The sequence below is a fragment of the Magallana gigas genome, chromosome 2 (genome assembly GCF_963853765.1).
Source record: "Magallana gigas chromosome 2, xbMagGiga1.1, whole genome shotgun sequence".
In the NCBI taxonomy this organism is placed as follows: Eukaryota; Metazoa; Mollusca; class Bivalvia; order Ostreida; family Ostreidae; genus Magallana; species Magallana gigas.
Window position 1 is genome coordinate 29,689,705 of NC_088854.1, and position 23,366 is coordinate 29,713,070.

General features: G+C 31.9%; 2 protein-coding genes and 5 long non-coding RNA genes across 10 annotated transcripts in view; 4 read left to right on the top strand and 3 right to left on the bottom strand.

The window, feature by feature from the left end:
- The first annotated feature begins 1,956 nt into the window (after positions 1-1,956).
- LOC105327402 (uncharacterized) lies at positions 1,957-2,240 on the top strand. Its single transcript, XR_010710215.1, has 2 exons — positions 1,957-2,059; positions 2,157-2,240. It is a non-coding gene; the product is annotated as an uncharacterized lncRNA (long non-coding RNA).
- A 3,423-nt stretch (positions 2,241-5,663) lies between these two features.
- LOC105327411 (uncharacterized) lies at positions 5,664-7,580 on the top strand. Its single transcript, XR_002199515.3, has 4 exons — positions 5,664-5,788; positions 6,023-6,114; positions 6,985-7,081; positions 7,301-7,580. It is a non-coding gene; the product is annotated as an uncharacterized lncRNA (long non-coding RNA).
- A 743-nt stretch (positions 7,581-8,323) lies between these two features.
- LOC105327401 (cartilage matrix protein) lies at positions 8,324-12,614 on the bottom strand. The gene is made up of 7 exons (XM_011427864.3): positions 12,457-12,614; positions 11,586-11,964; positions 11,159-11,349; positions 10,380-10,490; positions 9,945-10,121; positions 9,241-9,374; positions 8,324-8,465 (listed from the first exon to the last, which is right to left on the bottom strand). The coding sequence occupies exons 1-7, from the start codon at positions 12,608-12,610 to the stop codon at positions 8,367-8,369; spliced, it is 1,245 nt and encodes a 414-aa protein (XP_011426166.3). The 5' UTR covers positions 12,611-12,614; the 3' UTR covers positions 8,324-8,366.
- Positions 12,615-13,864: 1,250 nt separating this feature from the next.
- On the top strand, positions 13,865-15,490 carry LOC109618654 (uncharacterized). The gene is made up of 2 exons (XR_002199514.3): positions 13,865-14,500; positions 14,783-15,490. It is a non-coding gene; the product is annotated as an uncharacterized lncRNA (long non-coding RNA).
- Positions 15,491-16,068: 578 nt separating this feature from the next.
- Positions 16,069-18,245, bottom strand: LOC136272916 (uncharacterized). 2 transcript variants are annotated; one of them, XR_010710978.1, is made up of 3 exons: positions 17,999-18,245; positions 17,081-17,859; positions 16,069-16,699 (listed from the first exon to the last, which is right to left on the bottom strand). It is a non-coding gene; the product is annotated as an uncharacterized lncRNA (long non-coding RNA). The 2 variants fall into 2 exon arrangements; XR_010710979.1 differs by having other exon boundaries at positions 16,566-16,699; positions 17,081-17,438; positions 17,999-18,167.
- A 10-nt stretch (positions 18,246-18,255) lies between these two features.
- LOC105327400 (uncharacterized) lies at positions 18,256-19,534 on the top strand. The gene is made up of 2 exons (XR_900041.4): positions 18,256-18,451; positions 18,722-19,534. It is a non-coding gene; the product is annotated as an uncharacterized lncRNA (long non-coding RNA).
- Positions 19,535-21,698: 2,164 nt separating this feature from the next.
- The window catches only part of LOC105327399 (rho GTPase-activating protein 7), a 67,254-nt gene continuing 65,586 nt past the window's right edge, over positions 21,699-23,366 (bottom strand). For all 3 annotated transcript variants that reach the window (XM_066076045.1, XM_066076046.1, XM_066076047.1), the window contains one exon: positions 21,699-23,283. In XM_066076045.1, the coding sequence (XP_065932117.1) occupies positions 23,169-23,283 (115 nt within the window). In that variant the 3' untranslated portion in view covers positions 21,699-23,168. The remainder of the gene's footprint in view (positions 23,284-23,366) is intronic.

Sequence of the window (23,366 nt, forward strand, 5' to 3'; positions counted from 1 at the left end):
AACAGTTTTCATGAATTCATATTTTATTTGATACTGCACTACTGTTTGAACCAACAGAAAGGTAACTAACTTATGTATTGCAACAAAATGCTAATTTGTATCAAAACTTTCTTTCTTCTGAACATATATTGTTGCATATTACAATTTATAGAACAGTCAGAAGGTTAGATATATATATATATATATATATATATATATATATATATATATATATATATATATATATAAGAAAACACGAAAAACGTTCAATATAAGCTATATTGAACGTTTTTCGTGTTTTCTTATTTAATTTTTATCTATAACTCGCCGACCACTGTGGATTTTATTGTGTTTCAAGATAGATAGATAGATAGATAGATAGATAGATAGATAGATAGATAGATAGATAGATAGATAGATATAATAAAAGAAAAAAAGCAACACTAACTGCAAAACATAAGCGCTTTCATTGTTAAAAATCTTCAGACGTATATATATATATATATATATATATATATATATATATATATATATATATATATATTAACAAAACGCTTCTATATCTATAAATTTATTCTCTTGATTTAATTTTCATAACTTATTTGACTGCATTTAATTTTTATTTGTAAATTTATTTTATTTTTTTAATGGAGTGACGCAATGCTACAAATTCAGAATCAAATAAAATTAGGGAAGAAATGTACTTAATAAGAAGCTTTGAATTAGGCTGTGCATGCTCCAAGTTGTCATTAAGATAATGACTGTGATAATTAGAGTGCACTTGCCGTAATTAACACATAATTTACTGCAAGGGTGTCCTTAATACGATCCTTGGGTTACCAGGGTTAATCATAATGTTAAATAACTGACGAACAGACGTGTTTTGGAGGCCCAGGTCAAATATTTTGGGGGACATTTTGTATTTATTTTAGTCTGCATGATAATCACGTTCGATTGAGTATATATACATGTAAGATGGACATGATGGTTTTAGAGGATAAAAACAAAACAAGATGGTAAGTGCTTAGACATAACGTTATGCATGTATATTAATTTTTCAATGATTTTTATCAATAACTGAAATAACAAATCATAGTAATGAAGCTTTTTATCTTTCTTCTTGGAAGCTGTAATCTTATCACTTATACCCTCTTATTTGTTTATTTTTTTTTTTTGGGGGGGGGGGTATCAATATGTTGATATTTTTTCAAATAGGTTTAAATGATATGATAAAACGTGTTATTGGTCAAACTATTTTTTAAAACAAGAAACGTTTTAAATATCTTCGCAGGGATTATATATTAGCAATCTTTGAATTACAGATTTTTCTATACCTTTGAAAGAGTCTGTGTAATTTTCCCCATAAATATCGGGAAACGAAATTGCTTTTATATCATTTTTTAACATAAACGTGACCGTGACTATAATCTTCTCTTTTTTCCAGAATATACTGGGTTTTGCTAAATATTTTTGTGGCATCATATTTATTCAAATATTGAGTGCAAGATGGGTCGAAAGCTGTACGTGCAGTAATGCGACACGAGAGGAAAAATTTTGTGACAGCGATTATAGTAAGTATATTTTAGTTATGATATCTTAATCGCACATTGAATTGATGAAACTTTTTTGTGCAGCTAGTTTATTTTCTGTTCCTAGCTTGTTAAATTTTCATTTTACTTGAAATAGATTAAGAACCAGATAAAAGTTTGTGCACATTATGATAAAAAATAAACAGTTGACAAATGATCAAAAATGTTTTATCATAAGTTTGTAACAATTGTTTATCATTGTAGCTGTTATTGGGAGATTGATAGGTCGTTTTGTGACCCCAGGGGTACAGAAGAATATCTTTGTTATTCAAGTGCAGTTCCATATCAAGGTACATGTTGAACAAATTCAAACGTTTTTCTTCTTGTTATCGATATCAAGAAGGGCGAACTTAACCTTCGTTGCTAGAACATAGAATAATATTATATACATTTATAGGGATCTGGTCCAAAATACATTGAACTTGAAAGTCCCATGGGTATATTCAAGTGTGGAACCGTGTTAGATGTTGGACAAGACTACATACTAGCAGGTAAAGGACTAGTCAATGAGTTTTTGTTGTTGAAATGAATGCATAAAGGGACTATAATTTGTATAAGTATTATCATTTGTTACTTTATGTTTCAAAGGCAAGATCAAAAGTGGAATCAGGGGAGAACTTAGTGTTTGTTCATGGCAAGAAAAATGGTCCGAGTGTCCTTTCCTCGTTAGGTGGCGCCTACTGCAAAAACAAATCACATGTAGAAGTCAGCGAGTAAATTCACAAGGCAACCACATCAGTCTTACTCAAAATGAAAACACATTGTACCCGAATCATCAACAGAACCACGTGTCTGCACCAGAGCATCAAATGCCACCGCCAGAACAAACATCAAACCATATACCAGCGCCAGAACATCAAATACCACCACCAGACCACCAAATATCACCACAAGAGCATCATATTCAAGCGCCAGAGCATCAAACACTACCACCAGAACAAACGTCATACCAAATGTTCCAAATATCACACCCCGAAAACCACATATATCCCTCCCGAAGTCATAGGCGGCAACCTCAAAGCTACATGGAGAGAATGATTATGGAGAATCACTTGGGTATGTCTGACCCACAAGAACACATGGACTACATAGGAGGGCGTGGCCGAATGACAATGTACGGGTACGGATTAAGTGGTGGATCAGATTTCTACAGCCATTTTCAAGAATCGATGGACTAATTGCATTAAACGCTTCATACGTTTGTGGTGATACAATTTTGCAATACAGCCTCGTTTGTTATCAGTAACACATCATCGTTGGTTTTGTGCTCTTTGTTTTTTATAAATGTGTTGTAACTCATTTTTTGATTATTTGTGTTCTATTGACAACATTCGTTTGAATATTGTGACAACAATATACATGTTGTGTTGTTGAAAATTATTATGAGAGAGAGAGAGAGAGAGAGAGAGAGAGAGATTTATTTTATAAAATAGTAGCAACGTGAATAAAATGAATAAAGTTAGAAATCGGTTTTTTTTTTGTATTTTGAATTTTGAGTGAAGTTCATTCCAATATCTACCATTTACTAAGTTGCACCATCAAGTATATAATAATTGCATTGTTTTTATGGACACTAATCATACTGTCTGTAAGCAATTGTCTCTAAATATTATCAACAGTGATAAATTACATGGATCTATTTATAAAATGAACTTTGATTTTAAAGGTATGTATGTATAGGTCTAGATCTTTTTTATTTCCAAAATTAACTCGTAAATTGTACTTTAATTTTCATACATTCTTCTTTGATGAAATTATTAAAAATACCGGTGTATTTAAAATCTTAAAAATGTTTGAAATTAAATTTTACAATTTCAAAAATCTCTCTAGCACCAAATTGTAAGATTGATATAACTTGTCATTAACATTTTGACTAAGGACAAATTACAATAAAATTTCGCAAGTTCATCAATGATCTTTTGATAGATTAAAAAAAATCATTGATCAAAATGATTGATAACGCATGTCATATTTTGTGTACTCTATCATGAAATGGATCTGGAGACAAAAGTTGTTAAATGAATACACAAAAACTGCAAAACAAATTCAGCAGTGAATACATGATATGATGTGATCAGTGTTAGAAAAATGTTTATCAAAACGTTTAAAAATGGACGTGTTATACCAAGTTGACAGTCTTAAGTTATGCTTAATTTATACCTTTGAGAAATTGCTTTGTTTTGTACAAATTTCCTGGCAACTAGTTAATCTGTCATTAATAGCAATAGAGTCATTAACATGACTTATTTTATCTAATTTATATGATTATTGACAAACCTATATGCAACCTTACAGTCTAAAAATAGTTTTATACTTCACGACATCATATTTAAAATAAATAAAGTTTTAATTTTTTAATCTTCTTTGATACAGTGATAGAAATTTATTAAAAACGCAAAATAAAATTTGATATTTTGCAATGAGTCGGCAAGATAGATAAGTTGGTATTTTTAGAATAAATAACGAAATCTAATTTACGTCAGCCCTTGTGATAAACTCAAGGTTCTATATCAATGTTCTAGAAATGAATTAGAAAATAGTATGTCAATGATAAGGCAGTTTCATAATTACCGTTATTTTTCAGTAAAAAAAAAACATACCCGTACAGTACACAAATCTCGTGCAAGCATTTTTTTTTTAAAGAAGACGAACACAATTGTAAGCATATTTTCTCCGTCCTGTATATATTTGATCACTTGATGTCCCTTGGATTGTCCTTAGGGATATTAAAGTTTTATGGATTTTTGAGATGGTTCACGGTTTGTTATTGTCATTTTTTCATTGAGTCTTTAAAAATGGGTGCAACTTTAAACTACATGTATTTGTTGCTTTAATTCATTATGGACAAGTTTTAAAGGCGATTATCATAGCATAATAAAACTTATTTTTATTATTGAATTAATTGTCTTTAAGATTGATCCTCTCTTGACAATTGGCCACAGACTATTAGGTCTTATTTTCCACTTTATTGAATAATAGTTATTTTGTGCTTCTATAACTTTCTAATCAACGTTCGTAAGAAGAAATATAAATTAGTACTACGCTTTGTACAATAATTTTGAAAAATACATCAAATGGAATAATTACATGTATGAATCATTAGATTTCGTGGTGGATACATTTTTTCGTGGGTACCTCTCATCCACAAATTAACATTTCACAGTATCTTTTGATTTAGTTTATCGTGAAATCTATCTTTTTGTCTTTTACTATAAATACAATTGTATAATTGAATTGAAAATTTAACACATTGCATTGCTAGAGATTTTTTTTATAATAAAAATTTTAAAAGATGAAATAAAAGAGACGGAAGTAAATTAAGCACCATTTCATAAAAAAAAGAAAATGGAACAATTTTGCATTTCATCATCAAACTAATTCTATTTGATAAGAAACAAAGAAGATTGATGTTGATTATAATTATTTCATAATTGATGAAAAAACGTGTATACACTCATGCAAGGAAGGGTTACAAAATTCTTTTTAAGTTCACTTTTTATACATATAAATCTCTTAATCTCATAGCAATACAAAGAAAATATGACGGATGCTTTATGCCAACCATAAATAAAGATGGTAAAAGGTTTACAAATTACTTATTAGAGAGAAAGAGTACAGCCAATAAATTCAAACTGTCTACATGAGTGATTTTATAAGGTGTGGTATAAAATCATAACCGTCCATAAATTCTATCACATATCATTGCATACATATATAAGCTCTTGGAAGCGACTACTACGCACAGATTATAAGTTTTCGGAAATTTATCAACATCTTTAAAACATGGTAAGAAATAACTTTTTTTTTTAAATATTATCAGTGGTTATCCCCTCATAAACATTGAAATTTTTAAAAAATAAAACAATTGCTAAAAACATATTAAAGTCTTTTACTTTAATATATGTGTGTATCCAGGGTTTCTAAAAGCGAGTTTATGAATCAAAACTCTCGATATACCATATAATTTATATAAAATTGAAAGTTCAGGTCAGATTTGTAAAATCAATATTGGAAATAGTTATGAAAGGGAGATATTAACTAAGAACATTTTTTGTCATTTCTAAATTTCTTTATACTGAACCCATTTTGTTTTTAGAGATCAATCCTGAGTATGGTTTACCTTTGTGTGCTGGTTGGTTTATCATTAATGATCACACAAACTCTTTGCTGCAAGTGTCCGACACTTACCCGGGAGCAGCAATTCTGTAACAGTGACTTCAGTCAGTATAGTTATATAGAATTTATACGTGTTATGGAAAGATCTTAAAGATGTAGAGGATACTTATAATGATTTTAATGAGTATATTAACTTAATTATGATTCTTAATCCTAGTTTTCTAAAAAAAAAAGAAAAAAAAGATGCTTATATTATCGCTCAATTCTCTATTAAATGATATTTTTAAAATTAAATCATAGCGCATTCTCACAAGTTTTTCTCATGTTAATACTTCCAGGTTTGGTTGGGAAGCCAGTAGGGAAATTCTTGACCAATGATAAGAACTCTACCGTCCATGTTATTCAAGTTCGCCTCTTCAATCACTTACCTGTAAGTCACTGCCTTTGTTATTGATTTAATGAATAAGAAATCATTCTATGAGTATTATGATAATTTTGGTAGGGGTGTGGCCAAAGCCAATAAAGCCCGAAGGGCTTTATGATATATTTGATCACGCCCCGACCGAAAATATTACCTAATGATATTCAAAGATCGATTCCTTAATACTTTTTACGATTAAATATTAGAATACTAATTATGCAACCTCACTTGCTCCCCAACTTCATTTAAATTTATTGGACAATACAGTACAAATCGTTTATCACAGACAAAGACACTGGAAAATGAACCTATATATTGATAAATAATGAATAACTATTTTCTTTTCGATGTTTTCTTATGTTAATGCCATCTTATTATGACAAATCATTTTGTATAAAATATATATGTGAAGTGTTATTTAGATAAATGTATAATTTCATTGTTTGTATTCAAATTTTAACTTACCATAAAGGTATATTATTCCCCCAAATCATCACAAGTCTGCTAAATATACTGTTTTAAACTTAAAATTCGAACACCTGATCGTTCAACTCTCTACGCCTCAATTTTTAAAAAGAAAACAATTAAACTTATTTCATATTGTAACGATTTTGAATGTTTCCAATAACATACACATGCAAGACCCAATAATTCATGTATCTAACTGATTAACGTTGACCGATGTACGAATGAAAAAAAAAGGCAACAAATCTTAATCCTTTGGTTGTACGTTGCTGAAAGTCGTCCTAAACATGTACATGCGATTATTATATTTTATATATTAAAAGCGTGTAATGAACGATTATTTGGCGTGTATGTTAAAGAGGAACTGTCAACTAAGCATTACCTTTAATAATTATTATTTATTCTGTTTTATAGTTAAATGTAGGTCCACACTACATTGAATTAGAAAGTCCAATTAGCCAAACAGGGTGCGGGATACAGTTGGAGATTGGACACGACTATGTTTTTAACGGTATTTTATATATACATACACTAATGTTTGCTTTTAGAACCATTTGATCACCGTATCTTGCTTGTTTCTTCACAAAACATTACTAATAAATAGAGGTACCTTGTTGGCATGCTCTCATTCTTGCAAAAATGGACACTTGACGAATCAAACGTATCTAAAATTAACAATTGAAACAGCAATGTACTGAAAGATAGATAATAAGATTTTTTTCTTTTTCAGCTATTTTTCTCGGGGGAATCAGAGGGAAAATAACAAAATGTGGATGGAATGAGAAATGGGCAGAGGTTCCGGAAGTGTTGAGAAGACCACTTTTAATGAATTCAATTCCTTGCCCTGAAGTGTTAAACCCTGCTCAAATTGAGGCCTTCTTTGATTATCATAACTAGATTATTTTAAACTAACTTGTTTTCCATTGCTTTGTATTGTACAAATTGTGTTGTTGTTGTTTTATTTTAAATAATTTATTTGATTTTTGTACATAGATTGAGTTATCTATCTTTGATCAAATGTAATCTTTTTTTAGCATATCAAAATAGTCCAAATCCTGCACAGAATTTAGTTAATTATGACAATATGTTTACTAGTTATATTCTTTTACATGTTATTTAGTGATACAGTATTTGTCATAGGGTAAAATGTATTAAAATGAGTCCAATAGATTATTTTGTTTACATCTACTTAAACTTATACAAATATTCTTTCGCTGTGTTCTTCAAATTTTGAATCCGTCTTATTAAATTGTGATTTATCTCTTTATCATTCTTTATCATAAATAAAACAAATTCCATAAAATGTAGACTGAAATTCAAAAGATGAGTAATTTTATTTTTTATGCAAACATCTTAAATATTTCTGTTTTCACCTTTGAGCTTTTTTCAGTATAGATACGTGTATGACAGAAATTCCGCTCTTAAATTTCTATAATATATTGAAATATTTTAGCTGTATTTCAAACATTTAAATTACCCTTTTGAATTTCTTTAAATATTTTTTAGAATATCAAAACATCAAACTTGGTAAAATGCCTTTGATGGAAAAGGGTCCGTCTTGTCGAGATATCGTTTAGAAAATCAAGCAATTAAACGATTTGATTAAGACAGTTTTAGTTTTGGCAAGTAAACAATATTTACCAAAAAACATTTGAAACGGTTACATATTTGGAGATGCAAAATTTAAGAGAATTTGAGGAACATAGAAATTCCTTTCTCAACAATCGTTTGGAAAAAGTTAGCAGAAAGAAAGTTGAAAGAAAAACAACTTTAATGCAAAATGATTATGTAAATCGTCAAATTCCAAGGTACGTCTTTAAGCATGCTCTGTCGTGACAGCAAAAGATTTCCCCATTGCTTTGAACAAAATCCTTCATTATCTCGCAATCGTCTTTCTGTGAAATTATGTAATATAGTGAGATAACCATTGATTAATTACTAATTTTTTTTCAAAATAAATATGATATTTTATCTTTCATTTATAATGATTGTTCACAGAAAAATAATTCAAGAAAATTGTATGACAGTGTTTGAATAGAAAAATAAACTTTTAGTATTCGTATTGATACAGGTAAACGATATCTAAGCCACTCAGAAAATACAAAAATTGACCTTATTTTGTAAAACACTATCACTTTGGACAAATCATCAGTTTCCTTAAGATTTATTTCCTTTAAACGAGCATTGCGCATGTACTCGAAATCGATACCAAATGCATCTTCGCCAAAAATAAAGTACTATGAAACCCTGAATATTATAAGGTATAATTTAATATCAAAGTACTGATAGTACTGAAATGCGCTAACCCAGCTTCTGTATGTATATAACAGATATCTGTATATAACATTTCAGCTTCTGTATACGCACTACATTTCCTCATCACTGTAGAAGTCTAACGACAATAAAGCGCTGAGCTATGCTTAGTGCTTTAAAAAGAATTATGTTGCGTCGTTAGTACTAAATATATGTTGTATAAACCTTCATAAATTGTCACATATTTTACCAAAAATATCATATAAATAGAAGTGTAAAAGAAATATGTTGCACCGTTAGCAACAAATAAATGTATAAATAAACCCTTTACCTCATAAAGTATCATAGATCTTGGTATAAACATCATATCAATTGAAGTGTAACCATAATATATACTTACAGTAACTGTTGTCTTACCCGTATACAGTGCGTGCTGAATTGTCTCCCCGACACAGACCGGACCATGCAGACTTCATCGAGTCCACATCTCTGGTCCCAAACACAGGTAAGGTTTTCATCACACGTCGGACAGACGGTTGTGTTAGGAGACCCTTTGAAAATAAACGCTACTTTCAATGAATACATATAAACAGAACCAGTAAAAGAAAGAAATACAAAACTCTGTACCAAACATTATAAAATGATTGATTAAGTTAATTAAGTTGTTACTAAAAAGAAGTACCAAAAAAGCTTTCCCAATTTGATAAAAATATCAATTTTGCTTGTTAATTGTTGCATACTTTGGTCAATCTTTCAGTAATAAAACTGCGGATCGGTGTGATAACAAGAAAATAAACTATTTGAGATCCTGTCTGTAAATCAGTTTATCCCCGACCGGCAGTATAAGGATTCCTATGCATATAAATATTATCCAGGCTACTTTATGAATTCTGAAGCCAATATACATTGAATCATATTTACCAAAATATTTCTTAAATTGTAACGCGATCCAAAAAAAGGAACATAGAACAATAAAACTAGTGTTTCAAAAGTAGGCAACAAATAAAAATACAAAGTAAGAAATATTTAACGATGTTGTTTTAATGCAAAAGCATATGATTGGTATCAGTTGGGGCCCTTTTCAATTAGAAATTTGCTGAAAACCAACATTCAAACCCTACCCGATGTTGTCAATTTAGTTGGTATTGTTGCTGTTGTTGTTGTTGTTGTCAATTTTGTCGTTGTTGTAGGCGGCCTTGTTGTTGTTAATTTTGTCGTTGTTGTAGGGGGCTTTGTAGTTGTTAACTTTGTTGTTGTTGGAGTTGTTGGACTAGTTTTAGGAGGAGTCGGTGAGCCTCCTTTAAAAAAAGAGACGAAAATTTCAGAGAAAAGTTCAATTATGTTGCAAAATAACCTAGTATATTTCAATGTTAAAGAATTGCCAAAGTAAATTATACAAAAAGGATTATGCCCAAATGCAATTACCTGGTCATTTGTCCAATAAGCTTTTTACGTATAATGCTAAGGCTATAAATAAAATTATGGTATTCTTGTAATTGCAATAGTTATAGATTATTTTGTAATTAACAGTGTATAGTATTTATAATAATACAAACCGTTACAGTATCCACAAAAGTGAGGGCAGTTTGTCTTAGCCCATGCTTCATATGGCGCAAAACAGTACGTGGAGGGGAATTGAAAGCAGTTGTCAACCTTGTCGATGCAGACTTCAAACCAAAAAGTAAAGATAGAACTTATAAAAGCATTTTAAGTATTGCATCATGAAATTGAAAGGTTTTCTTAGTTTACCTCGTATAAAGTATTAACTTAATACACTGCCCCTCTCTGCTAAATTGAGAGTCAGAAGTCAATGAAGTTCATTACGTAGGAGTCACCTCACCCTAACATAAACCTTTTTTTTTTTTTTTTTACAAGTTATCAGTTTAAAGATAAAATCATAAAACAAAGCACCATTAAAAGACGTGGAGAGAAAACATTTCGTCAAGTGTTTATTCTAAGAGTTACATTAAAATAAGTTACAGGAATAATATAATAAAGAAACAGAAACAAATCGAAGACAGTAAGATCTGCCGTTGAAGATCTAAATAATTGGGGGAAAACGGTAAGTTCTTCCGTTAAAAAGGAAGATATTTATAGAAGAGAAAAAGAAACAAATCAAAGGTCTTCTGTTAGCTGAATAAGAAACTTTAACAAGGGACAAAGAAAAATGGAGGGGTCTTTTTGCTAGAGACGGGTGTCCTTCATTTGGAAACAATAAAACAAAAAGATGGACTTTCGTTAAAAACGGAAAACCTTTAAAAGATTGAAAAGAAGAAAAGATGACAATGATGGATTGCTTGAGGAGAGTGGTTGTTACATAAGAAATGACACTTACGTAAATCTGCCTGATGACAAGTCACGTTAGTGAGAAGATTTTGGATAGAATTTAGAATATCGAAGTCTTGGACCTTAAATACGTGGCTCGAATCGCTGGCAATGGCGTTCAATTCAGTGTTGGACACGGAGCTACCAATTCCAACAGCAATAACCTCCACCCCAGAGGCATTCAAAGCCTTAGCTTGTATGCTGAAAAGTAGTGTGTGGTTTGGGAGTCTTAACAATTACTAGCTTTTAAATGCAAAATGAATTCGAAATAAGATATATTATAGTAAAATTAAGATTACGTTTACATGTATTTAAATCAAATTTTTTGATGTGCTTCGATCGAGGCAATAACCTTTCTTCTTTCCATCATTTGCGGTAATTCAATATTCTGTAAGTATTTGTAATGTATTCATTTCATTAACCAGTACGATATATACCGGGTGTGTGTAGGGTCCGCTGAAATGCCGTCGGTGAGCACGATGACAATTTTCTCGGCGTCTGGTCTCCCACCATGCTGGGGCTTAAAAGAGACTCTGTGTGCATGATTGAGAGCCTTGTCCGTATAAGTTTGCCCCGTATGGTAGATGACTTTATGGATACCGCGCACCACGCCCGATACAGTTGAGTGGGTATTCAGGTAAAACTCGTTGTGGACTGTTGTTGAAAACGTGACAACGCTGAATTGGGCGGCGTCTGGTCCGACGTTGAACTGGTTGACGAAGTTTTCCACAAATTGGACCTGCTTCTTAAAGTTGGCGGGCCCTTCACTGCTGGATGAGTCCAGCAGGAACACGATGTCCAGCTTAGAATTGCATCCTGTAAAAGTCAGTGGTTCAATACTTCTTGTAGAATCTATTTCAGTGAAGGACTTGGTATGATAATATTCAAAATATTGACTAGGAATTTTTAGACGTGTGTGGTCACGTTGAAAATTTGAAAGTCATACCTTTCTTATTTTTTCTTGTGTAACAACTGAAAGTTTCATCGAAATCGACCAAAGTGTTTTTAAAAAGGGCAAGAGAACAAGAATAATAACAAAAGAAAGGAAATATAGCAGTAACAGTTAGGTCTTCCGTAGAAACGGAAGAACTTAACAGAAACAGAGGAAAAGAAACCAAGCAATAGCAATAAGGACTTCCCATGAAATGGAAGACCTTAATTAATATTAATTAAGGTAAAGAAACAAAGCAATAACAGTAAGGTCTTCTGTTGAAACTGAAGTCTTATTAAAATAATATCTATGCGTTGGGTTAAAATATAAATCATGAAAAATAAATACTCTAATGATACAAAGTAAAACATAATCACCTTCTGAAGGAGGACGACGCAGATTGTCAACAAGAAAACAAGTACATCCTGTTAAAATAAGGAAAAAAATATCAATTAGACTTTTTTCAAGAACACAAACAAACATCCTCTCCCAATCAGAAAAAAGTGGATACAAAGCAAAATAAAAACCCATCAAATACTTAAGTAACAAATATAAAAATAAACATGTGACTTATGCAACATGTACTAATTGCTACATAAGAAGGGTAAACAAAGTCATTTAAGGAGTTTATACATTATTATGGCAATGTTTAAAAAAAATGGTTCAGAAAGTTTTGAATACTAGTAGCTAGAAATGAACTATTCAAAAAGATTTCTGTCACAATTTGACTATCATCCCCATTTACATATTGCGTTCATGCAAAGATTTTATTTAAATCAAGAGTAAACAAGCATCAACATTACTACAAAAATAATGGTTTATGAAACATAAATTGTCCGAACCCATTGTAAACTTGCACAGTATTTTTAAGGAAAATACTTGAAAAACAAAAATCGTGATTGATTGATGATAAGACAAGGTATGACAATATTATTCCAATTGAACGTATAGATAGCTAGCTGACAATCTAACCAACTGCGATACATTATCAGAAACAACATAAAAAGGGCTAAGGTTAACTTTGTCTAAAGTATGTTGCACAATGAAGGTGTCAAAACCACCCTTAACCAAACTGTCCTTACCTTGTCCAATTTTGTATGCACACAGCTAGTTTATCTTGTTTCACTAGATTTTCTTGAACGCCATAGCATGTCGAAGAGGTCAAAGTACTCATCTTCTTATAATCGTTCAATCCATTAACTATATAGACACCATACGTGGAATAATGTCGATCCTTTCTTTCGTTACTTGTCAGATTGCAAGAGTTTACGTATACTAACAAACACACTGGACAAGAAGATCATGCCTCATAATAATCGTTTATAAATAAATTACCCCCCCCCCAAATAAAAAACAAAAAAAAACAAAAACAAAAACAAAAAAAAAAACAAACACAATTTCCTTAAAAATGGCATGCATGAGAGAAAATGCTCTCAAACACAGTGGTTGTTCTTAAATGATAATCATAAGTAAAATCATTTGTCTACTACCCCTTTCCTGATAAAGGTCTCCGGTCAGAAAAAAATTTGAGGGAACGGTGTTCAAAATGAGCATAAAATGAGTAAGCAGCTTACCTGTAATATACAGTGAGGTTACCAAAAGGATACCAAAGTGGGGCCCTGTAAAATGAACAAATTACAACTGTGAAATCCATGCATTAAAAATAACCTATATCATAGACCGTAGAGCTCAACGTACGTTTTATCATGATTGGTCTCTCATAACGACATCAGAAAGGAATATAGATAAAATTTATGTTCACCCATTGAATTGGTACCGTGCAACGGTCTTATCCGACTGATCCTTACGTAGGTAGCATTGTCATACCAAAGAGATATTTTTTTTTGTAAGTTGAAAGCAATTCGCATTGAATGAAATACTAGTATGCAAAATATTGTAAATATAATCTTTTTTAGCAGAAGGCACGCGTTCATAGCAAAACAATATCAATCACTCATCATTTGTTATTTGTTTGTTATGTGTTAATTTTTTATTCTTCATTTTAATAAAGGTAGATTCGCTGTGATTAACGACTCTGAATGAACATTTTTAAAGACCTCAGTCGTGAATTTTGTTTCACTCCATGTCGCTACCATTTATCAGTCTAAATACCAAAACTGTGTATTGTGATAAACATTTACCATACAATAGAGCTCAAACTGACGTCCTCTACAAATACTAAGCGATACAGTGAAAAGGGAGATAGTGCAAGAGATGTGTATTTGGTTATGGGGTTCAGACAGGTTATCGATTTCGTAGTGATATCACGTGGGTACAATATCAGCTACCTGTTTGAATTTTACGACATGGAAAGTAAACTTTGTGAAATTTCAACACTGGATGTATTGACCCCCCTTCGAAGGTTTACTTTCAAAATGGCAACTATGTGGATAACTGAAACCTATAACTTTTGATATTTCGGTAAGATATGTCGTTTGTACATACAATAACACCTTAAATATTGGTACGAAAGAAATTCAAGATGTTTAAAAGACAACCCGGTAGTATGTCATTAAAGGGTTAAAAAGAAGGACATTATAAATGCATTTAAACATGATGGACGAATTTCCCAAACAAAATGAAGTCATTTCGTTCAACCTGTTATACTGAGGAATGTATTTTTCATTTAATAATCTTTTTCTACGTTTTAATCGCCCTTTACTTTAATCATTTTGGGTTTTTTTTTATATATATCTAAATCAGGTTAGCACTTCGTCATGAAAACAAAGAATGGTTAGCAGTGAGATCTTTTTCCTGGCGATTGGAGTGGTCATTTTTCTGGTGGCTCTTATTATGTGTTTAAAAGGTTGCAGCAGAGAGACGTGCAGGGATTTCTGCTCTATATGGTGTGGATGTATCTTGTCATTCAGAGACTGTGCCTGGTGTCGAGAAAGATGGTTCTCGAACTCGAGCAATGCAAACCGAAGAGGTCATGGCGCAGATGGCGTAAGCACAATTGGCGATGACAATCCTGGAATCTATAATGTCAGTTTTGAACCTCCGTCCTATGAATCTGTGATATCAGAACACAAAGACCCGGATCTACCCAGCTACGAGGAAGCGATTTGTCGGATCAATAACTTGGAAGTGATTGTGACAGACGATACATAATAGACGTGTGTTGGATACATGTTCCTAGTGTGTATATGTGATGTGTAAATTGATGTAATTACTTTTGAAAAAAAATAATGTATTTTAGAGACGTCTGGAGTAATTCTCTAGTCGAGAGAAATAATTTGAGTGAGTGTTATTCGGAGTTCTTGTTCTTATGTTTTTAAAACGAACGTATTCTTTCCGTTCCATTGAAAATGGTGCACGTCGATTATGACGTCACCAAACCGGTGCTTATGGTCAATGCAATATCACAAACTGGGCCACGAACGTATAATAGACTCTATGCTCATTTCTACTGTTATCTTTCATAAAGGACTGGGCCCCATATTGGGACCCTGAGAGGCAATTAAATGCCACCTGACCAGGAACCTCCATGGATCAAACAACTGCAATCTGGCCTCTTGTTGAGGATTTTACCCCAAATTTAAGAGGATTTTGTCTCTGAATTTTAACATTGAGCTTCCTGTATTTAACTCTTTTTATTCAATTGTTTACGTTGTTTGTGCCTTAAGATTGCACTATAAAGAATATCAAACAGTATTGTTCGGATTTTTAATTTGTAAGGGATGATAAAACCTTGGCTGTACCCCAAAGATTATGTTTTGTGTATATTAAGCTACCAATGCAGCTATAGACAGTGCTTTGCAAACTCAGTGTATAAGAATTTGTTCATTTTTGTTGAATTTTCAATCACAATAATCATTTTATGCAGACATTTAATGTCATTCATTAAAGCTCTGTATATTCTACGTATTCATCTTTATAGCATCAGTACTTTAATGTTTTTAACTGGTTGCATGCATTACAAGACTTTAAACGTTTACAAATATGCAAATCTGACATTCATTGTCTAACATTATAGTAAGTAAATTAGCATATCAATATGTCTTGTATCCACTATATAGTGATCCTGTTACAATATTTGCTGCTGTCTAACACGCATTTCTAAACTAAAACAATAAAAATTAACCATGGGTACACTACATCTCTCTCTCTCTCTCTCTCTCTCTCTCTCTCTCTCTCTCTCTCTCTCTCTCTCAAACACAGACAGACAGATAAGCTCTATTATCATAAAAAACACAACATCGTTTTCTTTTTTGCCTATCAAGATCAACTATGTAGTTGACAACGCACATTTTTCACATTCCAATAATTTCACATTAAAGCATTCGTCAGATCTAGGTCATATTCACAGTGTCCGATTATAACTCAAAGGAACTACTTGCAAGTAATAAAAATTATAAGGTTTCATTTACACATCCAAATACACACATGCTTACTTACAAAGCATGAATAAATAGTTCTAAAAGACATTAATTTAGTGTGAATTGCTATAAATTATTATTATTACAGTACATGTATTTCTAAAAATGCCTTTCCCAGTATTCTTCTTCGAACAATTCTGCTGAAGTTTCCACGCCAAATTCCAAATCGATAAATTATCATCATTTAAACTCATATGTGACCAAGATTCATGACCAATGAGTGGTTTCAACAAGCCAAAGCCTATATAATAGAAGAAATATTTTAATGTTTTTGTAACAACGTTGGATTCTTATTGCTGCCCCCTTCCAACTATGCTAATTATGCTAACAAAGCAATAAGAAAATAATATTTTGAATTTTAACTGTAAAATTGTAATTACATGTATAATTATTGATTCATACACAAAATGGTTTATAAACGCCTGTGTGTCATTTTTTGTTGGAAAATGTCATTGTTCAATGTTGCATAATTTTATAATGTTTTGCTACATATCCTATAGTATAGAAAAGAATCGAATAATTTGTTTCAATCCGGTCAATCATTAAAGATCATTTAACATAGTCGACAGACCAGTTGCATGTTTTTGCTGAAAATATAGATTCATATTAATTACTAGCATACCTTTTCCATACTTGCTTCTTTTCCTCATCGCAGGGTTTTTGTAAGATCCATGCTATTTCAACTGTTGACCTTAAACTTATAGAATTTCTTTATTTCAGCTTGCTTCCATATCTGGTTGTTAAGCGATTTGTCTGTTTTCTTCTTCAGAAGTGTAGGCTTTTCTTTACTCATAGTATGATAACAAATTGTTTTTGTCTCTGAAGCAAATGGTTTAGTTGTCCATCATTATTCGGGTTTGTAAATCGTGCCAAAAATACATCGCCACAAGAGGGACCCATCCTATAGGAGCAATTTTGATTACCAACTTTGTTTATCTTATTCATAGGACCAAAATACGACGTTGTTAAAATATGCTGACCTAGAATAAAGATGATATCATTAATCCTGGACCAGAGATTCGCAATACAATAATAAAAACGTAAGATATTTGGCCTTCAGATTGTTGTGAATTTCCATAAATCATACTAAGTATTATAGATTGTTTCAATTCTTTTTCGTAGAACAAAGTCCTCCTTTGTTAGAACAAAAAATACAATAGAACGTATTTTGTTTACAATGAACAAGCAAAAAGAAGATACAGATGTTTATATTTGTGGACGTACCTTTAACATTATTTTATATATGTATACGCATGTTTTATTTTTTTAATTCGATAAATCACAAAAAAGATAATGCTCAAGAAAAACTTGATTTTAAATACTGTAACTTCTGGCGGAGGTTTGTATCCAACAAGGTAATGTTGGTTCTTGTGTACCTAACCTTTAAAGCGGTTTTGTTTTCTGCAAACATATTTTAAAAATGTAAATGTTATAACACGTAAAATGTATTGACAAGATCAACAGTTTTAAAAGAAGTAATAAACAGGATGAAAGAGTGAGACAAATAATTATAACTAATTCTGAAAGACAGGTGATTTACCTGGAAGAAATATAGCTGTCATACGTTTTCGGAATTCTAAACAAAGAAAATTTTAATATGATTGATCACTCGCTCGCTTCTGATACAATAAAGGAAAACTTCGTATTTTAATTAATTGGGCTTTGCCTTTCATGGTTAATTGGTAGGTGATCAACAGCCTAGAAACAAAACATTGAATCAAATAAGCATATTGTTTACACCTGTATTGCGTGACGTCACTGAATTTTTTACCTTTTATGGAACGTAGGCAGGTGAAGATTTAAATTTAGTCTGTGCGATTTTCCCACCTTTGGTATGACTAACGGTTTATCAACAAACATTTAAGGATTAGCCGTGGTAAATAACAAAGAATACTTATGAAAGCTGTCGAGGACATGCGCCGTATCTTGTTGGAATCATTTGAACATGAACCATGTAAATGACAAGGATTTATCAAGTATCCACGACTAAAAGGTACTGTTATATTACCAGTATATTATTTTTTCAATTTCAGTTTTCTCATTATTAATCATATTGTTTTATATTTAGATCTTTTGTACTGTTAATCAGACAATGTAAAGGTAAAATTAATAAAAGAATAAAATAGGTTTTCAAGATTCATTCTGCTTCGTACAACTGTTCTTTGGTTAGATAACCATAAAGTAAAAATAAATAGATAAACTCATAGTATCTTATAATAAACACATCCATGTATTGACATCAAATTGGTGCTTCCTATTTCAGAGATTACAGAAATTTCTTCCGGGTTGGATAAAGATTGTATAGACAGTGTTTCTTCTAATAAAAGGAGGAGACGGACTGATATATACTTAAAAAATAATCATGTCGTTTGAAATTAACGGTGCTGCGATGTTTTTCTTGACATTTGCCCTTCTCTTGCTGCTGTGTTTTGTATATTTCTGTTTGCGGAGTAAAGGACGATCCACACTGAAGGAAGCTTTTGACATTTTCACTCACTGTCTGAAATCCCTTTGTCAATGCACATGGCCGACAGGCCACGAAACTCGCGACAGAAGAGAAATTAATCATATCACCATAGCAACCATTGGAGAAATTAATCAGGGATTTTACGGTGTCAATTTCGCGCCGCCATCATATGAGTCTGTGATTGCAGCTGACAAGTCACGTGATCAAGATCTGCCTAGTTACGAAGACGCTTTGAAATTCATTTGTATAGATGTGTATCATCTCTCGGATTCTGGAAATGGCTCAAATTCTTCAGAATCGTGAATTCTGTACTTAAACTACGCAGAGTTATTTATTATGGAGGACTTGTCTTCAACAGTTCTAAAAAGGTGCCCAATTTTATGGGACCAATTGAATTGTTTACTTTAGTATTATTTTGTATATTTGTTCTTTTGTTGTTTTCTTTTTTGTGTGTGTATACGTATCTTTACATTGATGTTTTATACAATATATGTTATTAAATTTATACATATAGCTTGCATTTATGCATATGAGTTGCATATGCATTTGTTAACACAACGCGAAAACTAAATTTGCATATTAAAAATGAAATAAAAAAAACTGAACTTTTGTACCGACATTCGTAATTGAATTTAGGTGTTTATACGAAACCGGAATTCCACTGCACTGACTTTCAGTATATTACGTAAGCAAATCCCCACACCAATGGTTTATAATATGTTGTGTCATGGTTGATGTAATTGTCACTAAGTATTACTTCCAGGATGTCTACACTGAAAAGTCAGATTTGTGACAGATGAGAAATCGAACGTGACCAAAAAAAAAAAAAAAAAAAAAAAAAAAAGAAAGACTGAAAAAAAGATTTTCTCGTAGAAAAATATAGAGATTTTGTTTGTAATTATAAAATTCTAAATAAAGTGTATGGCAGGTGTATCTAGTTATTAAACCACGTCAATTGCAACTAATAAGTACATGATGTATGTACATATCAGTGGTGTTAAGGATTTGTTTAATCATCCTTGAAACACTATAACTTCTATCACGGAAGTATTTATTTCTTTTAAAATATGGAGTAAAACCCAACTACATGGTATAATTATGCTACTATAGTTCATATTTCCATTTTCTGATATTATCTTCAGGTAATCCGCACGTTTTTGCCATTTTGAAAGATTTCTTATAAATGTAGGATGTGAATTTAAATGAATTCACGGAAAACCAAACATGACATAGTTCTTTTTAAATGGAAATCCCCATATTTCATTCAAAATATCAAATTAGTAGTGTCAGTGACTGATATTTTATACTGTCGCGAACGGGCTGTATTTTAATGAATAAAATCAAGGTTTAAAAAAATGGTATATTGCCAAACAAGTTAGGTACAAGATCTATAGTGGTCTCTAAACAACAACAACACCAACAACACAGACACGCAGACAGACAACAACACACAAACAACAATTTTTTGCTACTAATTAAAGGTATGGAAAATTGATAGCTATAAATATTTAAATCGGTGTACAAACTGTATTTGCATAACAAATTCCCAAAACTGCGTTGGTAAGTGTAAATGACAGGCCTCGTGTCTCGAAAGAAATTTAAGAAGAGTTTATGTGCTATGGAACCTACATGTATACAGAATGATTGAGATCTTGTACCTCACGTTTGTTTGGCAAAAAAGCATTTACAGTTTGCGATATTGATATCTATAAGAAAAGTGTTCTTTTTTAGTAGTTCCAAATCTTGGAAGCTGGTATTTAAAACAGATTATAAGAGATGAGCCGCTTCCCCTTTTTGAAATTCCTCCCGATAAACTCGCACCAATGCATAAACTGACTATGAAGTTAATGTACGTGTTATTATATATGTACAATGTACATATTATTTTACAAGTAAGCTAAAATGAAGAATATAAAAGATCTAATTGTGCATGAAAAATACCCCAAAAAAGAAAAGAAAAGAAACTACTCATCGGCCAGTATAAAACAGTTCAAAGACTCGCTTAACTTGTCTACGTCAAAACAATTTTTTCTGTCAGTCTCAAGTTCAAATATTGATGGTTATTTTTGCTTTTACTGGGGGTCAATGAACGAAAGATCATGTATCATGAAAAATTAATGACCGAGTAGCCTTTTTATTATTTCATGCATCAGTTTTTATTTGTAGAAAAAACTCAAATTCAAATGTATCTGCATGTAAAATAGAATGTTGACCTTTTCCCAATTTCATATACATTATTTTTTCTGTAAACTCGGTCAATTCCATTTATGTTTGGCCTACTGATATAAAATGAACCATGTGGCATGTTAAATAGACATTTTCGCTCCCATAAGTTATGAATTCAATACATTCCAACAATACGTTTTACAATCTTATACATGTATTATACATGCTTAGACACGTTTACATATGTGAAGACTCAAACTTGTTTTTTTTTAACGTTTATCAAACAAATAAACTATGAACTGTTTGAGTTTAAACTAGAGTAAACTAAGATTTTGAAACAGAATATTAAAAATTGTATTGAAGAAACCAAAACTAATGTAACAAAATGGCTCTTCCATGGCTCTTCATATTTTCTAAACGTGTGTATGCTTCATATTGATAGAAATATGGGGAGCTAAATTTCGGAATTTACTAACTTCCAGGCGTTGATCTGCATTTGTCATGGATATTGACACAAATTAAAACTGATTAATGTAAAATATAACATCAGCTTCAGAGGAATTAATATGCAATGGAGAAAGGAAAAAATGGAAAACGACAACAACAGTTTTAATTTTTGGTTTTATTAATATTCATGAAATATTTCATTGTAATAATAACAAATATAATAACAAGATACACATACATGTACAATGGAATCATGAGAAATATAGTTGACTTTGAGGTATAGAAGATGACAATATCAGGTAAGACATACTGTTAACACTGGCATAGGAATACACAAGTTTCCTGCATTAGCACGTGTGAATATGTTAAGAACTTGAAAAAAATGGCTGACCTAGATTACAGACACCACTGGATTACAATTTTATTTCAATGACTATGTCTAGTATTGTAAGTCTTCCATTAAAACCAGGATTTCTCTAGTTATGTACTCCATCACATGGTGATTGTTCCTCAGAGTTATCTCCCTTGGAAATAATATCAATCAAGTGAATATTTTGTTTTCATTACAATCTTTACAAAACAAATACATATCACAACCACATTCAATATTCATCTGTAATACAGCCATTTCTAGATATATATGTGTATGATGTATGTGGTCTATTAGACCTGACTTGGGAGCATTGATATACTGGTTAAAAAGCCTCACCACAGCATGGACCAACATGAGGTATGATTTGGTTTGATTATTTTAGCAGGAGGCTGGCCACTGAAGACATCAGCAGGCATTAAATGGAGTCATCTCTCTCTCATATTGTCAGACATATACGCAATCACTTTTGCTCATTTCACATCGGTCAAACATTCTCATTCAAACACACTCGACACTCACTTGCACTGGTACCATATATTTGTTAATGACATGCCATAAAACATATTTCAATGACTTCTGATATAATTTACATTCTGAGAGAGTGGACATACAGTTTATTTACAACAGATAACACATAATGAGATAAGAACATGGCACAGGACAACAAATATTAATAAATGCATTTTGTAATATTGCAGGTTCTCTACTCCCAGGGAATAATATCAGGTCACATGACTAGCATGGTTCCTATGGTTACCAACAGACATAATGCTGCCTTCACTATGGCAACAGTGGGGACTACCCACCATCTTGTTTGTCCGCTACTCTACACTGAACTATAGGTCCCCTTCAACACAATTCAACAGTAATGCTAAAAATGAACACATTTTGCCCTCCTCTATATTTCTTCTACGGAATGTTCTATGATACAGCACTAGATTGTCATGTAGTAAGCTGTGTAGACACAGGACTTGCCACATCTGTCAGTTGTAGACTAACTATTGAACTACACCCAGTCTCTCTCTATCCCCTCTGTCACAGAGCAGCCTGTGAGGATTCAATGTCTGCAGAACAGCAGTTCTAACGTAGACAAATGGTTTGCAGACGTTGGCGCAGGTACAGCTTTCTGTGAAACCAGTGGAGTTAGGTACACTTGCACCAATACTGAAGAGCTTCCCTCTGCTACCTCCCCAACGATACCAGTTTTCTTCACTTTGATGGAAGAGTTGTCGTCATCAGTAGTAGTACTACACAGGTTCACACTACAGACTCTGGCCCATCAGTGCTCTGTTTCAGCGAGTCACGGATTCTCTCCATCTGGTTAACGCAGTTGTAACTGTAAACTTTCTTGTACCACTCAGGTGTTCTTCCCCTGAAAAATGAAAAAATACTAACTTGATCTTCTTTTCCTAAAGCTATCAAACTATTTAATTTTAATATCTCAATGAAATATTA